Consider the following 20,914-nt stretch of genomic DNA (forward strand, 5'->3'; position numbering starts at 1 on the left):
TAAAAAATATATATAAATAATACATAACATATATGATGTATATAACATATATTAGCTTTTATGATCTCTTTAAAATTTGCTTTTTAAAATATATCGATGGCTGGGTGTTTTCTTATATAACAAAATTCGCCTCTATTACCTCTACACATTTTCCTCCCTTTTAAACTACTGGATAACATTTAATAGAAATGTAATACAAATGTAACTCTTAATATCTCTAGGAGTAGTTAAGGAGATATCATAATCACAGACATAATTTTTAGTCCAAGTAGTCTGATTTCATTTATGATATTCAGATAACTGAATAACTTTCTTCATTTAGTTAGTACTTGGTAGTCATTTCAAGAAAACAGTGACTACTAACTTTGTATTTGATGGTATCTCTTAATGCTTGTAAAACCCCAGAGATAGTAATATAACTGTAAATTCTGACAGCTGTGCTCTCTTTTTTCCTCAATCTTAGCTTTTTTGTGGTTGAAGATCACATTTTACATACAACCCAGGGCTTAGTTAATAGAGCCTACATTGATGAACTGTGGGAAATGGCACTTTCAAAAACCATCGCAGCACTCCGTACCCACTCGGTATGTAAGAAGCCCAAGGGAAGTTGTCATTTAGAGCTGATTATCTATATACTATTCAGTGTTTTACTGCTTTAAAATCCACATATGTGTGTCTTTGCAGTCACTCACTTGGAACTATATATGCCCTTCAAAGACATGGAAATAGCTCCTTCAAATTGTTACATTTTCTACCACTGAGCTACTTTTATAGATGCCCTTTGCAATAAGAAAACAGCAGCTAATGTCTGTTGATTATTCTATGAGTCAGACATTATTTTGTGTACTTTATACATACTCTTTTATTTCATCCTCACTACAACCCTAAAAAGGTAGGTATTATGATGATGGTGATGATGATGATGATGATGATGATGATGATGTTTACCTTATAGTCTGGGAAATTGAACCTCAGAGAGGCTAGGTAACCAGCATAATACCATGCAATAAGAAGTAGAAGTTAGATTGAAACCCAGATGGTCTGACTCTAGAGCCCATGTTCTTAGCCACTATACTATTTTGCCTTCTATAGTTCCTATTAATATTATAAACACTGATTTGGTTCACACTTCTACTGTTAACTTTTTGAAAAAAAAATGTTCATAACATATTAAGGTGCCTAATTTTCTGTTCCTGTGACCTATTGATATATTTAAATGTGGCAGGTAGAGAATGCTGGCCCTGAATTAATCATTCATTCATTCATTCCTTTAGTATTTCTTAAAGATGGATTATGCTTCAGCAGTGGGAATATGACAGTGAACAAGATAGATAGTCTTTGCTCTCAGAGAGTTATAGTTTGATTAGAAGAGCTATCCAATAAACATGTAAACAAGAATATCAGTGATCATGCAATGCAGACAAGGAAGATACAATGACACAGTAGGAAACAGGGTGTTTGCTTTTGAAGTGGCATTCGGAGATTAAAATATCAATGAGTCACCATTTATGCAAAGAAGTCCAATTAAATGTTCATTTTAGGCCTAAAGAACAGTAGTGCAAGAACTCTTATCTCGAAGTGTTTGAGGAGTAATAGTGAGGAGTCAATGGCAGAAGGTAATTTAGCATTAAAACAATTTCTTATTTTAAATGACTGTACCGTCCATCTAGTTGTGCTAGCTAGAAACTTAAAAATCATCTGGGCCCCTTGAACTCCCTTTTCTAATTCATCAGCAGGTGTTCCAGATAGAGTAAATACTGTGTGTAAAATCTATTTTAAGGGCACATGACCCTCTCAGAGACCTGAAAGAAGTCCAGAGTGGATAGAACATAGGGTGAAGTAAGAAAGGAGAAGTAGATAGAAGCCATGTTATTTAGGATCTACTTGACCTTTTAATCAGTGGGCTGAATGGAGTGTGTTATGTGTGGTTGTATTCAAGGTGAAGGGTGGGATAACTTGCAGTAAGATGATCAGATTTACATTTTGAAAGATTATTCTGGCTTAAGTGTGGACAGTGAATGAGGGGTAAGAATAAATTTGAAAACAATTATTAGGCTAGTCTAGTATTTCAGGCAAGTGATAATGATAGTTTGGGTCAAGGATTGATAGTAGATATGGAGAGATATGGATGAATTCAAGAGATTTTTAGAAAGTAGATTAATTGTATTTTCTGACGAATTAAATATAAGGTAAAAAGAAAAGAACTATCAAGGAAATGCCTAGGTGAATGGTTTCCTTTCTTGGATGATAGTGTTAGTAGTTTTGTTCATCATCGCTTGCATAGTTATTAGTAGCTTTCTGATATATACATTTAAAGGCCCTTTTTGAATATATAAATAATGTGTAATAATATATAAATTATATGTAAATAAACAATATGCAATATATAATAGGTTCTAAATAAAAACATGTTTTTCATTTAATGGTTAATCAATTTGATTTAATTTTAATATACATAATATTGCATTCTAGTAGTTTGATAGTAGTTAGTAGTTTTTGATACAAACCTGTAAGGGTGGGTACAAAATATCCTTACAAGGAAACTACCGGAACTTAACCACTAGCACACCAAAGCTGGTTTCTGGTAGTAGTTTTGATAGTAGTTAGTAGTTTTTGATAGTGTTAGTAGTTTTGATAGTTTGGAGTGGGGAGATGATGAGTTAATATTTGAAATGATTACTTTGTGATGCCTTTGTGCCATCCAAGCAGCAAAATCTAGATTGGTTAATATGTATGTGGGTTTGAAGCAAAAAGGATATGTCATTATTGAATGTGTTGCAAATATTTCTTTTTTATTTTTACTTATGTTTTGTGTTATAGCATACAGACTCTTAAATATTGATATATCTAATAATACTTATCTTAATTTTAATTTTCTCTCATTGTAAATATGTAACCAAGGACTTGATCTGACATTTTTATCATTTTATTCTTTTCTCATAATAAAATCTGGCAAACTTGAAACATTTTTTACATGTTTTTTCATGTTGTGAGATTTTGAAAAAGTTGCTTATTTTATAATTAGATTTACACGTTTATATATTTACAACCACCAGTTATTTACTTTCATTTATACTGTGATTGATCTCATTTTTAATTTTTTTTTTTGCAGTACTGTACCCATTGTCTTAGGATCATTTGTTGAGTGCCTTACTTTTCCCCATTGAGTTGTATGTTCTAAAATATAAACATTATAAAAATACGTTTCTATATTATAATAGTAATTTTGATTAAGAACAATTTAGTCATCATCCTTTGCATGGTTATTATTAGTTCCCTGATATATAAATTTAAACACCCCTTTTGAATATATAAGTAAACAATATACAATATATAATAGGTTTTAAATAGGAACATGCTGTGTTTTTCGTTTAATGTCTAATGAATTTGATTTAATTTTAATATACATAATATTGTATTCTTGGATTATATTATTATTTTTAACTGATTCATTTGATATTTTGGGCTTTTAAAGAAAATTTTTTTTTGTTTTTATCTAGTTATTGAAAACATTGCAGTTAATACTCTTATAAACATATCCTTGCACAATTGTTTATACTTACAGCAAATTCTTAAGAAGTGAAAATAGCGAGTTAAAGTATTTGGACGTTTCTTAGGTTCTAAATATTGCTTATTTGCTCTCCCAAACTATTGAACTATTTAACACTCTGAGCAGCATCTATGAGAATGCCTATTTCTCTATTCTTTTTACTCCACAGAAAGTATGTTTAAAAACAGAGTATCATTTCTAATGTCAGAAATTGTAACTTATTTTATTATGCTTTAAAAAAAAATTCTGATATTAGGCCGGGTGTGGTGGCTCACACCTGTAATTCCAGCACTTTGGAAGGTCAAGGAGGGTGGATCACCTGAGGTCAGGAGTTCAAGACCAGCCTGGCCAACGTGGTAAAACCTCGTCTCTACTAAAAATTCAAAAATTAGACGGGCATGGGCATGGTGGCTCACACCTATAATTCCAGCACTTTGGGAGTCTGAGGCAGGTGGATCACAAGGTCAAGAGATCGAGACCATCCTGGCCAACATGGTGAAACCCTGTCTCTACTAAAAATACAAAAATTAGCTGAGTGTGGTGGTACATGCCTGTAGTCCCAGCTACTCAGGAGGCTGAGGCAGGAGAATCACCTGAACCCAGGAGGCAGAGGTTGCAGTAAGCTGAGATCATGCCAGTGCACTCCAGCCTGGGTGACAGAGCGAGACTCCATCTCAAAAACAAGAAAAGAAAATTTTTAAAAAATTAGCTGGGCATGATAGCGTGGGCATGTAGTCACAGCTAGTTGGTAGGCTGAGGGAGAAGAATCACTGGAACCTGGGAGGCGGAGGGTGCAGTGAGCTGAGATAGTGCCCCTGCACTCCAGCCTGGGTAACAGAGTAAGACTCCATCTCAAAAACAAACCAAAACAAAAAAACTGATATTGAAAAATCTCTTCACATCTTATTTGTGTATCTTCATAGAATTTCTTGTTTATATACATTGGCTTTATCTTTATTTTCACGTTTTTAAACATCTTACCATTATTGAAACATGGGCATTAGCCTTTACTCTTAATATTAACCTCATCTGATAATATATTGTAAATATTTTTTCTTAATGTCTCTTACCTTTTCTTTTCTGCAGCTTCAAAAAGTTTTAACATTTTTGGGTAATTTCATTGATAATTTGCGTGTTCTTTATTCCGAAGCATATGTGTTTATCTTTATTTGATTTTAGTATTTCTGTAGTTTCTTTTTCTACAACCATAAAAAGGTTATTTTAGCATAGGGTGTGAGATTGGACTCTCTTTAATTATTTTGAAGATGACTCATCACTTCCAATAACATCATTGTGATAATCTACTGTATTAGTGGGCCCAGACTACCATAAGAAAATACTGTAGACTGGGTCACTTAAATGACAGAAATTTATTTTCTTACTAGAGAATGGAAGTCAAGGATTAAGTTGTCAACACGGTTAGTTACTGAGGGTTCTCTTCCTGGTTTACAGAAGGCTAACCTTCTCACTCTGTCCTCACATGACCTTTCCTCAGTACATGCCTGCGGAAGAGGGATTGCTCTCTCATCTTTTTATAAGGAGAACAATCCCATTGGATTAAGGCCTTACAAGTATCACTTCATTTGATGTTAATTACCTCCCAAAGGCACCATCTCCAAATATAGCCTTTCTAGGAGATAGGGCATCAACTTGTGGTTTTGGGGGCGGAAAAAACATTCTGTCTATCTGTCCTTTCCCTACATTTTTGAAGGCTACCTTTTGTACATTATGTTTACATTAAGGTTTGTTACTAGAACGTATGATTTGAATTTGCTCTTCTTGAATCAATTACAACATTTTTGTAATTATTGTATCTGATATTGATTGTGTGGCTTAATTTTTATTTATTTATTCATTTATTTTTATTTTATTTTTGAGACAGAGTTTCGCTCTCTCTCACCTAGGTTGGAGTGCAATGGTGTGATCTCGGCTCACGGCAACCTCCACCTCGCGGGTTTGAGCAATTCTCCTGCCTTAGTCTCTCAAATAGCTGGAATTACAGGTGCCTGCCACCACGCCCAGCCAACTTTTCGTATTTTTAGTGGAGATGGGGTTTCGCCATGTTGGCCAGTCTTATCTTCAACTCCTGACCTCAGGTGATCCGCCTGCCTTGGCCTCCCGAAGAGCTGGGATTATAGGGATCAGCCACTGTGCCCGGCTGGCTTAATTTTTTATAGGATATGTGTACCCTCTTAAATCATCTTTTAAAAATATGCTATTTATCCCCTTACTATTCTTCCAGTTAAGTTGAAAATCACTTCATTACAACCCTTCCACCTCTAGTACCCACACCTAAAAATTGAGATATAATTTGGTTGTGCAGCAAATCTATAAAGTAATCCACATATTTCAGGCTCTAGTATTTTTCACCAAAGAAGATATGTATTTTGGTTATTTATTTGCCTTTCATGTCTTTTGGTAAAATATGGAATAATACTTCCCGTCAAAGTACTATTTTTAGGCGTTTCATGTTTTTTTTTTTTTGGCAGGTAATATTTTGTGGAAGGTTCTTTTCCCCCCATCGTATTACTAACTAGTATTACCGTCATTCTGTGGGAGAAAAGTTTCTGATTGTGTTTATTTGTATCTCTCCATTTCACTGAATTCTCCAATTTATTTTGTTTCCTGAAAAAAGTTATCTTTCCTTTAGAAATCAGATTCATTCTATGCACTTTTTTTTTTTTTCTAAAGCAAAGTTTTTTTTTGTGTTCCTGATGCATTTGGGAATGTAACAAATCTCTAAATCTCTCAGTAGAGAAATGTACTCTCTCTTCTTCAGCATGCAATTTTATTTGATACTAATAAAAGCAGGACACTTTTCAGGTGTGCTGACTTTTTAAAAAGTGTAGATCTGTGGAGAAAATTAATCTTAAAGGAGTTTTTCTTTGTAGATCTGTTATATATTTTTAACTGAAGAATAAATGACAAAATATCTTCTTTTTTAAAATAATTAGTTCAGCATTGATCCGTAGAGGCAAAAAGTAGATTAGTGGTTGCTTAGGAATTAAAGAGGTGATAGCTAAAGGGTATGTATGGAGTTTCACCTTACTTTATTATTTTTTTTAATTTTATTTTTAGTTCTGGGCTACATGTGCGGGATGTATAGGTTTGTTACATAGGTTTCATTTTAAAGTAAAGAAAATTTCCTAAGCTTGACTGTGATAATGGTTGCAGATATCTGTGAATATACAAACAACTAAAAACTGTTGAATTATATACTTTAATGGGTGAGTTGTATGGTATGAGAATTATATGTCGACAAAGTTATTGACAAACAACTCACCATTACACAGATTTACTCACTGAACCATTTTATACATTAAGAGACAGAGTGTTGGTACCACAAATGCTGACTGTATTTCATATCACTATTTATTGTATTAGTAGTATCCAACAAACAAAACAAAATAAGAACAATCCAAACATCAGATCAAATCTCAAAACCACTGTCTTTGTGACTACATTATTTATCAAATGTCTATATATTTTTGTAGCATAATATGTAGCTATTTAATATTACTCTTTACTTCTTCTGATTATTAGTATAAATTAAAATATTTTGAAAGATTCAATATTTCATGTATTAATATGTGCAACAATCTCAATACTGATTTTAAAACATAAGATCTTACATAATCTACCTCACTTAGTAAATTTAGTCATATATAAAAAGATTTAATATGCCTAGCATAAAGGAGAGTTCATTTCAGGAATGGTTCAATATTAAAAGATCTGCTAATCTGATTGTTAATGATAATATGGTAATATTGAACAGGTATTTTTAAGATTCGACCATACTAACCATCCTAGTTCTTTAGTACAAAATATGAACAAACACCAAGAGTCATAAAGTATTTGAAGAAAACCAATTATATCACATGGAAGATAACAATAAGCAAATAGAATAGCTGTTCTTTAGCAAATACAATTATGGACTAGAAGAAAAATTTACAAAGTAATATTTATAATATTAGGAATATAAAAGACTAGGTTATTCATACCAATCCCTCAGCTGGAAACAATTGAAAATCCTGCATTTTATATACAACATATAAGATATTCGTTTAAGTCTTAAAGTACTTAGTAAGGATAGTAAGGAATTACTCAGCTAAATCCAAGGGAAATGAGTAGATAGTTAGGTTAAACGCTCAAGCTGCCTTTTTCTTGAGGTCCCTTCTTAGTCCAGAGTTCACAACTCAAACTTGGATTTTCACAGCCCATTCGAGATGGAGAGTCTAATATGCTGACCTTCCCCCAATAAGCTGGAAAGGACTATTCCTTTCAGGTTAAGGGTGAACCAGAAATAGAAGAAAAAAACAGTCAAAATTCTTCCCTCTAATAAATCTCCTATCTAGGCAGTTTTATCTTCAGTTTTGCTCTTACATAAACTCTCAGAAAATAGACATGAGGAAATGCCAATTAGTCTTAATTTCCCCCCTTTTTTTTCTTTTCTCAATCCTTTTCATGCATACATAATCTTGATACTGAAACCAGATGAGGGTAGTATAAGAACTTGTAAATGCTTAAATATAGATCAGGCTTATTTATACATATAGATAAGAAGTCTTAAAATACTAGAAAACAGAATCCAGCCATTTTCAACAAACATTAATATATTTGCTTGAGTTTCTAGTAGCAAATGCTAGCTTAGTTCAATATTACAAAGTCTGGTAATATAATTTACATAATTGCAGATTAAAAAACAAAAAATATATAGTCATTTCAGTAGATACAGAAAAGCAATTAATAAAACACACAATAAACTTATGGTAAACTTTTTTTCATAAATTAGAAACAGGAGAGAATTTCCTTAAACTAATAAAACCAATCCTTAAAAGCATATTCAAGATAGTCAAGACCCCTGTGGAGAAATTCTAAAACATCATTGAGAGATTAAAATGGGTTAGAGAAGACCTAAGTAAAATTGAGAGCTATACCATGTTCATTGATTGGAAGAGTTATTATTATAAAGATATCAGTTCTTTCAAAATTGACCTACAGATTTAATTTAGTATGAATCATAATTTCAGTAGTTTTATTTTAGGGAAGATGGATACCTTACAACCTAATTATAAAATTTCAAACTAGTACAAAAGCCAAGAGCAAGTGAGAGATTCCTTAAGACTGAAAATAATGTATTTGGGTTTCTTCTACCAGATATCAAGACAATTGAAAAATCATATTAAGATACTCTGATATTGTCATTGGATGGCTAATGGATCTCCAAACAGTCTCACACGTATATGGATCCTTGGGATGTATTAGGTGGCATTGAAGGTCAGTGGGTAGAAGATAGGCTTGAATGAATAGCAGTGGGACAACTGACTGTCATGATGGAGGAAAGTGTACACCCAAGATTGAAATTTCAGATGGATAAAATATGAAAATATGACAGCCAAAACCATAAATTTTCAAGAAGATAATATGAGAAATTATCTTTATGATTCAGGATATGGAAGGGGTTCTTAACTGAAAACTAAAAGCATTATCCATAAATGCAAAGATTCAGACACAAAACACCAAACTACATTAAAATTGTAAGAAAAACCTCACAAAAATAGTAGGAAAATATGACACATAGTAAAAAATGGTATTTGTATATACCAGCAAAGAACTAATATAGAATATATGAAGAATTCCTACCAAATTATTATAATAAATATAGACATCTCACATAAGAAAGAATGAACAAAGTACAAATTTTACAAAAAAAGGAATCCACCTGGCTGGGAAAACATGTGAATGGTGTTCAGCCTTCTTAGTATATTGGTAAAATGCAAATTTTTTAGAACCAAATGAGGTAACATTATGCAAGAATTAACAGTATGGATGTTGATAAAGATATGGAGCAATAGAAACTCTGATACACTACTAAGGGTATAAGTTTAAATTGATAAGACACTTTGAAAAAGTATAACATCTTATAAACTTAAATATCCCTGTGGATCAACCTTTCTGTAACTATATCCTCTTCAGTAATTTGCCATAATACACCATAATAAACATGCAAGAATATCTTTCTAGCATTGTTGGATTTTAAAATGATAAATGACTTAAATGTCCATCAGTAGTAAAATGGATAATCTGGGTTAAACTCAAACATTGAATACTATAGAGCATGAAAATAACCAAAGTATAGCTATATACAATAGCATTTGTGAATTTTCACAAATATAATGTTTAATGAAAGAAGCAAGAAAGAAAATTATACGTATGTCTTATTTCTACTTATATAATGTTGAGAGAGAAAATATTAAGTCTGAGTATTTAGAAATCTTTTTGAATCACATATCTGATAAAAGACTGGTGTTCAAAATATACAATGAACTCTTAAATTTAAACAAGAAAACGAGGTCTGGCATGGTGGCTCATGCTTGTAATGCCAGCACTTTGGGAAGCCAAAGCAGGAGGATCACTTGATTCCAGGAGTTTGAAACCAGCCTGGGCAACTTAGTGAGACACCATTTAAAAAAAAACATTTAAAAATTAACCAGACATGTGCCTGTGGTCCTAGCTACTCAGGAGGCTGAAGTGGGAGGATCGCTTGATCCTAGGAACCTGAGGGTGTAGTGAGCGATGATCATACTACTGCAGTCCAGCTGGAGTGACAGAGTGAGACCCTGTCTCAAAAAAAAAAAAAAAAAAAAAAAAAAACCTCATCCTGTGTCATCAAGGAAATCCACAACACTAACAGCACCAAATGCTGGAGAGAATGTGAAGCATCAGGGATTCTCATTTGTTGCTAGTGGGAATGGAAAATGGTACAGATAGCTTTGAAGACAGTTTGACAGTTTTTTATAAAACTAAACATAGTTCTACTTTATAATCCAGTAGGTGTATGTCTAGGAATTTTTCCAAATGAGTTGAAAACTTATTTCCACACTAAAACTTTCACACAGATGTGTATAGCAGCTTGTTTATAATTGCCAAAACGTGGAAACAACCATGTTTGTCAGTGAGTGAATGGAGAAACAAACTGTGGTACATCCATATATTGGAATATTATTCAGTGATATAAAGAAATGAGCTCTCAATCCGTGAAAGGACATGGAGCAACCTTAAATGCATATTGCTAAATGAAAGAAGCCAATCTGAAAAGGCTACATACTATATAATCCCAACTGTATGACAATCTGGAAAAGGCAAAACTATGGAGACAATAAAACTATCACTGGTTGCCTGGAGTTTAGGAGAGTGAAGGATGGGATGAATAAGTAGAGCACGGGGGATTTGGGGGACAGCAAGACAGTTCTCTATGATAATATAATGGTGGAACATATCAATTTATGTATGTTAAAACCATAAAATATATATCGTAAAGTAAACCCTAATGTAAACTATGAGTTTTGCTTAATAATATTGTGTTAATATTGGCTCATCCATTATAACAATTATGCCATTGTAATACAAGATATTATAACAGGGGAAACTGTGTGTGGGTGTATGTGTGAAAGGATATATGGGAACTATCTGTATTTTCTATGAAGTTTTCTTTTTTTTTTTCCTAAGAGGAGAGGAATTTTCTACTAAGTTTTCTTGTACACCTAAAACTTCCCTAAAAAATAAAAAAAACTATTAAAAATGCAAACAAAAACTAAGGAAACACATGGAAATGATTATCATAAAAGTAAGAATATTGTTTTCCTGAGTAGGGAGGAATGGATTGGTGATTAGAGCATCTGGGAGTTTCTGGGATGCTGGTACTTGTAAACTTGTACATAAAGATTATATTTATTTTTCTTTATGTATACTATATTCATAATTTCAAGAAATTTAGGAAGGAGGAAAATGATGGAAGCAAGCCAAAGGAAAATATGAATCCAAGATAAAAATTGGCTTCTTAGACTTCTATGTTGGTGTCTTAGTCCTATGATGATAAGAATTGAGGTATTCAATTAAAAGATTAAATGGATAAGACTGTATATTATGCTGATCAAGAAGCTAATGTCAAATGCATACCCCAAAATACAGAGAACAAAGACACAGAGATAGAAAATAGGAAAGGAAAGTTAAAAAACAAGGATAGTTGGTATAGACTTTTGATTGTATCTATTAGAGATTTAGAAAGGAAATATAGTGACAAAAGAGGGGACTGTAGTAATAAAATAAAAAAAGGGGAAATTCCAGGGAAGTGAAAAAAGAGATTATTAAATTTGAAAGGATACATCGAGTGTCAGGCATGGTAACTGACAGGAGACAATTTTTTATATCTGAAATTTTGTATTTTAGTTTGAAGGCATTTTTAAACATGAGGATTCAAAGTTTACTCTTTACTGATCCTATATTTATATTTATTTTTATTTATATTTTTGAGACATAGTCTCACTTTGTCACCTGGGATGGAGTGCAGTGTTGCAGTCTCTGCTCACTGCAACCTCTGCCTCCCAGGTTCAAGCAATTCATGTGCCTCAGCCTCATGAGTGGCTGGGACCACAGTCATGCACCACCATGCCCAGCTAATTTTTGTATTTTTAGTGGGGACAAGATTTCGCCATTATGGCCAGGCTGGCCTGGAGTTCCTGACCTCAGGTGATCTGCTGGCCTTGGTCTCCCACAGTGCTGGGATCACAGGTGTGAGTTACCACGCCCAGCCTCTTTACCCATCCTATCTTTAAAAATGTCTTATTCTTCAAAAATTAAAAACAAAATCCAAAATGTAAGATGAGATAGGATTAAATAAAATGTATGCCAAAAATTAGTATAATTCATAGGTAAATCTAAATAACTGATTATTATTTGTAATAAATGCTATTAATTCCTACAGAAGGAGAGACATCATGCTTAATTGTTATTTTAGGCCAAGTGTCGTGGCTCATGCTTCTAATTTTGGTCTTTGGGAGACCAAGGCAGGTGGATTGCTTAAGCCCAATAGTTTGAGATCAGCTTGGGCAACATAATGAAACTCCATCTCTACCAAAAAAAAAAAAAAAAATTAGCCAGGTATGGTGGCATGCACCTATAGTCCCAGCTACTTGGGTGGGGGGCGCTGAGGTGGGAGGATTGCCTCAACCCAGGGGGTTGAGGCTGCGGTGAGCTGTGATCCTGCCACTGCACGCTAGCCTGGGTGACAGAGTGAAACCCTGTTCAAAAAAAGGTGTTTTTTTTTTTTTTTAAATGAAGACTCCAAATTTTTCTTCAAGTAAATAATGGGCAAAAGGTATATAATTTATTAACCATAAAAAGATAATTAAAAAGAGCTGACTCAATAAAAACACTAAAGGAAATTTTAAAAAGCATACTGAAAAGTGGCGTGAGTAGGTTCATAAATGTCAGTAATCCCAGGTTTATCAATCCATTTGTGTTGCTATAAAGGAATACTTTAGATGAGTGTAATTTATAAAGAAAAGGGGTTTATGTTGCTCAACGTTCTTCAAGCTGTACATGAAGTATAGTGCCAGCATCTGCTTCTGGTGAGAGCCTCAAGAAGCTTACAGTCATGGCAGAAGGCAAAGGGGAGTTAGTGTGTCATATTGTGAGAGAGGGACTGAGGGCAAGGGGTGGGTTTGCCAAGCTTTTTATTTTTTATTTTATTTTTTCCCATTTATTTATTTTATTGTATTTTAGGTTTTGGGGTACATGTGAAGAACATGCAAAATTGTTGCATAGGAACACACGTGGCAGTGTGATTTGCTGCCTTCCTCCCCATCACCTACATCTGGCATTTCTCCCCCTGCTATCCCTCCCCAGCTCCCCACCCCCCACCGTCCCTCCCCTATTTCCCCCCAACTGACCCCAGTGTGTAGTGCTCCCCTCCCTGTGTCCATGTGCTCTCATCATTCAACACCCGCCTATGAGTGAGAACATGCGGTGTTTGATCTTCTGCTCCTCTGTCAGTTTGCTGAGAATGATGACCCAGCAATCCCATTACTGGGTATTGCCAAGCTTTTTAAACAACTAGCTCCAACATGAACTCATTACCTCAGGGGAGGGCACTGGGCTATTCATGAGAGATCCACCTTCAAAACTCAAACACCTCTCACTAGGTGCCACCTTTAACACTGGGTATCACATTTTAATGTAAGATTTGGAGGGGACAAATATCCAAACCATATCACGAGGAAATGCCAAAGCATTAAAAAATTTTATACTATGTTTAGTAGGAGATATTCATAAATTAAGATTAGCTGAAAAAGGTTGAAAGTAAAGATGGGGAAGCAGAAGTAGTGGTATTCTACGAGGAAAATAGAATTGAAGTTGAAGATCTTCAAATGGGATAGGAGAGGGGTATTTCATACTGATGTTAGTTTAAACTTAGTGAAAAGATAATAGCCCTTTTATAAGGAAGCATTAATATATTTAAAACAAAAACTGCTAGTAATATGAAGAGAAATGGAAAAGCTGCATTATGGGAGAATTCAAAACACCTCTTTGAAGACTTGAGAGATCAGTGAGAGAGCAAGTGACAAAAATTATAAATAATTTGAATATCAAAAGCAATGAACTTTTGCAATAATGACATACACATCTTTGTATCCTGCTCACATAAATTATATTCCATGTCAGTTAACTTTTCTAATTTGTTGATGTGAGGTTACACATGGACTTTATTTATAATTTCTATTTTCCTCTGTGCTTATTTTCTCTTTTGTATTATATTGTTTAGCGTTATTTTCTCTTTAATCAGTTTTGTTTAAGTTTTATTTATTTTATTGATTTTATTTATAACTTGGTCTTTGGTTCAATTAATCAAATCTTCCATATCCTTTTTTATTTCATTAATTTCTGTTTTTAATTTAATTAATTTTATATTCTCATTTACTTATTGTTCATTTGGCTTTCCCACTTAGTTTCATGAGATCAGTGCATACTTTATTTATTTTCAATCTTTTGTGTTTTGTAATGTTTACATAAAGGGATATAAATTTATTTTGAAAATGGGTTTAGCCACATACCATAGTTTTTGATATGAAGTAGTTTATGCTTGTTCATTTTAAAATGGGTCAATTTTGTTTTCTTTTTTAACCAAAGAGTTATTTACAAGTGCGTTTTTCAATACGCAAATTTAAAAAATGTAAATCACGGTTATTGAACTTGCTGTATTCAGCTGTTCCCTGACTGAATCTGGTGTTACCTTATACTGGGAAAGTGTTCAATTATATCTAAGGAAAGAATTTACCAGGTAAGGAATTTGCCGGTAAAACATTAAACAATTAAATAAATAAAAATTTAATTGCATTTTTACTAATATGTTTTTTCTCCTTTGTCTTTTGTTTACTTCAGTCTTACTGCTCTGATCCAAACCTTGTGTTAGATTTGAAGAACCTCATTGTGCTTTTTGCTGACACACTTCAGGTATATGACTTCTGTTTACATATGCTTATCTGGATTAATGTTTCATTGGCTCTAATTCTCTTTCTTGACTGGGTTTGGTGGCTTTTGCCTGTAATCCCAGCTCTTTGGAAGCCTGAGGTAGGGTAATTGCTTGAGTCCAGGAGTTCAAGACTAGCCTCAGAAACATAGTGAGACCCCATCTCTACAAAAAGTAAAAAATCAGCAGGGAGTGGTAGCACATTCCCGTAGTCCCAGCCACTTGAGCAGAGGGCGTGGGGAGGCAAGAGAATTGCTTGAGCATAGGAGTTCAAGCCTGTGGTGAGCTATGATCTTGTCACTGCACTCTTACATGGGTGATAGGGATCCTGTCACAAAGAAAAAAAAAAATCCGGCTAGGCACAGTTACTCACACCTGTAATCTCAGCACTTTGGGAGGCCGAGGTGGGCGGATCACTTGAGGTCAGGAGTTTGAGACTAGCAGGGAACATGGTGAAACCCTGTTTTTATTCAAAATGCAAAGATTTTGTGGGTGTGGTGGTGGGCACCTGTAATGCCAGCTACTTGGGAGGCTGAGGCAGGAGAATTCCTTGAACCTGGGAGGTAGAAGTTGCAGTGAGCTGAGATAGTGCCACGGCACTCTAGCCTGGGTGACAGAATGAAACTGCGTTTTAAAAAAACAAAACAGAAAAAAAAATCCACATAAGCTTGGATAAGTTACCTTGTAGTTTTAGGTTGGGTTTATTATTTTCTTAGGAACTAGGTCTTTTTATCTCTTTATAGCATTTCCTAGGCTTTACCCTGAGCCATTACGTTTCATATGTAGTTACTGCCTCTTTTTTTCTCTCACATTAAATCAATTAATTAAATTACTGACTACATTAGTTTTTTCAAAATGTTCTTAATTCATATATGGCACCTGAGTTAGTCTGCAGTGTTTTGTTTTTTGTGGTTTTTTTTTTTTTTTGAGATGGAGTCTTACTCTGTCACCCAGGCTGGAGTGCTGGAGTGCAATGGCGCAATCTCGGCTCACTGCATCTTGGGTTCAAGCGATTCCCCTGACTCAGCCTCCTGAGATGGGGTTTCACCATTTTGGCTAGGCTGGTCTCCAACTCCTGACCTCAGGTGATCCACCTGCCTTGGCCTCCCAAAGTGCTGGGATTACAGGTGTGAGCCACCGCACCCGGTCTGCAGTTTCTTTAACTACCATCTTAAGGAATAATTGTTGATTTGAACCACATGTTGTATCTTATAGACTCGCATTAGAAGTGGATGAGATTCAAAGCATTTTTACTTTCCCTTCTGTGAACTCTTACTATAGGTAGTAGGACTTACAGGAGGGGTTGTAGGGAGGACTTAGTTGACAGTATACCCTTTATATATTGATTTTAATTCTCCTCTTTTTCTCACTGGCTTAAGCATTTTGGTAGGTATTATTTAAATTTTGAAAGATAAATGCTAGATATTGAATTGGTGTGAACGAATGATTCTAACATTATGGTTTTATTTAATTTGCTGTCCAAAGAATGTAATTTTTTTTAGTACTTTATCCCTCTTATTTTCTTAAAAAAAAATCTCCTTAGCAAATGAAGTTATTTTCTTATTTTGTTTCAGGTGTATGGTTTCCCTGTAAATCAGCTTTTTGACATGCTGTTAGAAATCAGAGACCAATATAGTGAGACTCTGCTAAAGAAGTGGGCAGGTATTTTCAGGTGAGAAATGATTTATAGTCATATGTGTGTATATGTTCATGTGCATTAGCATACACACATGTATTTATGCACAAAGGTTTTCAGATGTAATAGGCAGCAAGTATAGGTTGCTTATATTTTGTAGCTACTCTAGGTTATTATCCAGAATTCAAATAAACTGTGAGAATATTCGGAATGATGTTTCCAAGATATCCAGGCTCAGTGTATTAGTGTGTACTGCAGTGGGAAGTCGCCAAACCCTATTTTGCCTTTTTGTTTCCTTGGATAAGTGTCAGATTCCTTGGTTTATCATTCAGATCATCTTGGTGTCACCTTATTCTGTTATTTGGTTTTCACTTTTAGGTCCATGCCTAGTCTACAACGCATTTATAGTGAGTAGCATTTGAGCACTTAGGAATAATTTAGGCTTTTGGAAAATTGGTTTTGATGACTCACTCATGTTGTTCCTCATCATCTTCCCTCTATACACACAGCGAAGGGGCCTGTTACAGCCCAGTGTTTGAAGCCTGTTATTTAAGTAGTTATTGCAACGTGCAATAATAATAAGCAAGTTATTTTGTCACATATCTCGCAGATGTCTCCTCGGACTGTGCTCTTGGCACATAACCCATGTCAACTCATTTGAGTTTCTTCTCTTTTTTTAACCTTTCCTGCTTTACTTTAAGCGATTATCCTGCCTATTTCAAGACCCCTTTTCCTGATCAGTTTGTCCTGTTTTCAAACTCTTACAGCTTTAAGATCTTACATTTTTCCTTTACTCTTACTCTTCATGGTTTGTGAACATATCTCTGATCATCACGTGGTCCAATTTATCTGTATGTTAATATAAATATTTACATTTCTAAAACCTAGATTTAGATGATGGTATAATTGTATTTAAGGGAGTATTATCTCTACAAGATGCTTGAAAATTAATAACATGATATATCCATAGTCTTAGAGGCTCTCATCTGATGTCTTCAGTGACTCTTCTGTTTTGATTTTGGTAGTATGGTCCCTACTACTAGAGAATGCCCAGTTTATTTAAGGAGAGAGAACCTATAGATTTAAAAAAATGTCATCATTGACATAGAGCAATAGGTGAGGTAAATGAAAATAGTTAGAATTTATTATTGAAGTTACTCTATTTGTAAATTTCAAAAGTTAGAATAAAACATGATTTTAAAAGCTTTTCAATGGGCCAGGGGCAGTGGCTCATGTCTGTAATCCCAGCACTTTGGGAGCCAAGGTGGGAAGATCTCTTGAGGCGAGGAGTTTGAGACCATCCTGGGTAACATAGCAAGATTCCATCTCTACAAAAAGTTAAACAATTAGCCTGGTATGGTGGCGAGCAACTGTAGTTTCAGCTACTTGGGAGGCTGTGGTGGGAGGATTGCTTGAGCCCCAGAGTTTGAGGTTACAGTGAGCTATGATCATGCCACTGCAATCCAGCCTGGGTGACAGAGCAAGACCCTGTCTCTAATAATAATAATACAAATAATATGTTCATATGTCATATTAAACCAAGCAGAAAATTTTCTTTGCCTTTTCTAGAGCATACATTCTTTTGTTGTTTACTTCTCACTTACATTAAAATGTTCTGACCTATTTGTAAATCTCAAATCCTAAGAGATCATGTTTACAATTGTGGTTCGTTTGTTTCAGAGTATAGTTTTCTTTTTGTCTTCTTTAAATCTAAAGTCAAATGCCTATATTGTGGAAGGAATATAATAGGGACTGGGAAATCTTCATTTTGGGTTGTAGTATATATATTAAGATTAGAGTTCATCAGAAAAGTATTTGTTATTAACCCACTTCCCTCTCTCTCCCTCTCCTCTCCCCTTCCGTCTGTTTATCCTTCCCTTCTCTTTGTCTATCCTTCCATTTGTAGAAACATACTTGATTCTGACAACTACAGTCCTATACCAGTAACAAGTGAAGAGGTGTACAAAAAGGTAGTAGGACAATTTCCATTTCAAGATATAGAACTGGAAAAGGTAAGGAATACTTTAAAATAAACTTCTCTTGTTGTTTTGGCATCCTCTTAACAGCTTTCATTGGATCAGTTTCATTGAAAGCATTACCTTCAATTCAATGAGTTAGATCTCTAAAACACTTTCAAAGGATTCTTTTTCCTTTTTCTTTCTTTTACTTTTCTTTTTCTTTCTTTCTTTTGTTTCTTTAATCACCTTTCTGACAATGAAGGACTCTTTTTGGGGAAGACCAGAATTTCCTGATTTGGGAATCAGCAGATGGCTATCACCTCTGAAGTGTTTGGAGGATTGCTGCAGATGTTCTAATTCGGTTTACATTTTCAAATACTTGTTTTTATTATAATTTAGAGTAATTTTTTCCCACAACATAAAATTTACCCTTCGTTGTATGTAATTATGTTGATTTTGACAATTCATTTAGTTGTGTATCCATTATGACAATATTGATACCAAACAGCTCTATTATACAAAAAAAAATTCTTTAATGATGCCCCTTTATAGTACTCCTCCCTTAATCCAGCCCCGGGACACCAGCAACCTGGACTCTGTATATCTACTTTTGCCTTTTTTGGAATGCCATATAAATGGAATTGCATAGTGTATAAGTTCTTGAGACTGACTTCTTTGATATAACATAATGCTTTTGAGATTCCTCCAAGTTGTTGCATATCTCATGGTTGATTCCCTTTTATTGCTGAGTATGTAACACAATTTGTTTATCTGTTTCCATGATGAAGGAAATTTGAATTATTGTTTTATTTAAATTTATGTCTTTTTAATATCAGAAAGCTTTGGGAGATATTTTCTTATACTTGATGTTGTTAAGGAAACAGTTTACAATGTAGAATAATGTTCTTTTTGCAACCTAAATAATTTATAAATATCTTCGATGTTTGTTGGTTTGTGATTTGATTTCATTACTTCTTGCATTTACAGCAGCCATTTCCAAAAAAGTTTCCTTTCTCTGAATTTGTGCCAAAAGTTTACAACCAAATTAAAGAATTTATCTACGCTTGTCTGAAGTTTTCGGAAGATCTTCATCTAAGGTATAATATAGTAGAAATGCAACCAATGCTAAGACTGTGACTCCATATATTTAGATATTCGGAAAAACGTTTGATATTCCCATCAGCTCTGATTTTGGAAATCTTAATAATTAGCTCTCCACTGCATAGCACTACTATATTTATATAGTCGTGATGAAAGAGAAGATTGGTAACTTGAATAATTTAAAAAGTTTATATTACCTATCTTATTCTTGACTTTCTTTATAGAGTTGCATTTCAATGTGTTCTATTAATGAGAATTCACTAGAAAATTATAGACTGGATGCAGTGGCTCATTCTTGTAATCCCATCACTTTGGGAGGCTGAGGCAGGAGGATTGCTTTAGTCTAGTAGTTCAAAATAACAGAACCCCCATCTTTAAAGAAAAAATATATATACAAAAAATACTAATTTTAACATTCTACTTAATGAAATGTTAAGGCCAGAAGGGGAGTATCAGATAAAATCCTTTGGAAACATTATTGCTCTTGTATATGTATGTTTCTATACATGCCAAAGTGTAGGTTCCTATGTTTCTTTTTTCATGTATTGGTGTATTCACCATACATTTTGGCTAATATATTATGTGTCAGTTGCTGCTTGGTATAGAAATAATTAAGATGCTGAAAATGTGGTCCCCGTCTTCAAGGAGTACCTAGTCTGATTAAGAAGCTGAGCAATTAACGATAAGTGCTGGCGAAACATAGAAGCCAAGCCAAACACAAATGAGATTGTTAGAAAATTCCTTTTGCAGGATGGAAACATTTTATCTTTGTTCAGCACAATATCCACTGTACCCAGCTCAGAATTTTTTTTTAATGAGTGTATGCATGAAATGAATGGAAAGCATGGTATGCCAGGCTATTCTGAAAAGAAAAATAGTTGGGAAATAGTTTGAGCCACTTTGTTAACTATTCTTACTAAGAAAATAAATGAAACATGGGGTTTGTACAATTAATTTGTCCTTTTTTTCTGAAAATGTAATTGTTTTCACAGAAATATTCTCTTGAAAATGAGATTTGTCTTTTGAAGTTACAAACCAAAACTTTTTTACCCTGGATTTCCATCCCCCACCCTCCTGGTCCCCACTTAATTAATATAAGTGACCTTATATCAGATAATTGTCTGTAGGGTATGTTAGGTATATTATTGCAGATGAATCATTATAAGTTCATTGCAAAATTACTTTTTCTGTCTTCTTTTGGTGAAAAGGTAATATGGCAAAGGAATAATATTAGTAACAGGATAATGTCAGATGCCTTTTTCTTGCCTGAATATGTTATGTTTTTCCCTGAAAACTTCCTTTGATATTTTTCACATTTAAAATTAAAATAAAACATTCAACCCAGGCGGATTTTAGAAAAA

General features: G+C 34.0%; 1 protein-coding gene across 5 annotated transcripts in view; it reads left to right on the forward strand.

Annotated features, from left to right (window-relative positions):
- The window catches only part of EXOC6B (exocyst complex component 6B), a 661,151-nt gene that overhangs the window by 317,097 nt on the left and 323,140 nt on the right, over positions 1 to 20,914 (forward strand). For all 5 annotated transcript variants that reach the window (XM_032292191.1, XM_032292190.1, XM_032292192.1 and 2 more), the window contains 5 exons: positions 464 to 584; positions 14,771 to 14,842; positions 16,433 to 16,530; positions 18,401 to 18,506; positions 19,440 to 19,549. In XM_032292191.1, coding sequence (XP_032148082.1) covers positions 464 to 584; positions 14,771 to 14,842; positions 16,433 to 16,530; positions 18,401 to 18,506; positions 19,440 to 19,549 — 507 coding nt within the window. The remainder of the gene's footprint in view (positions 1 to 463; positions 585 to 14,770; positions 14,843 to 16,432; positions 16,531 to 18,400; positions 18,507 to 19,439; positions 19,550 to 20,914) is intronic.

Source organism: Sapajus apella, unplaced genomic scaffold (assembly GCF_009761245.1).
Source record: "Sapajus apella isolate SASKATOON/1434 unplaced genomic scaffold, GSC_monkey_1.0 scaffold26, whole genome shotgun sequence".
In the NCBI taxonomy this organism is placed as follows: domain Eukaryota; kingdom Metazoa; phylum Chordata; class Mammalia; order Primates; family Cebidae; genus Sapajus; species Sapajus apella.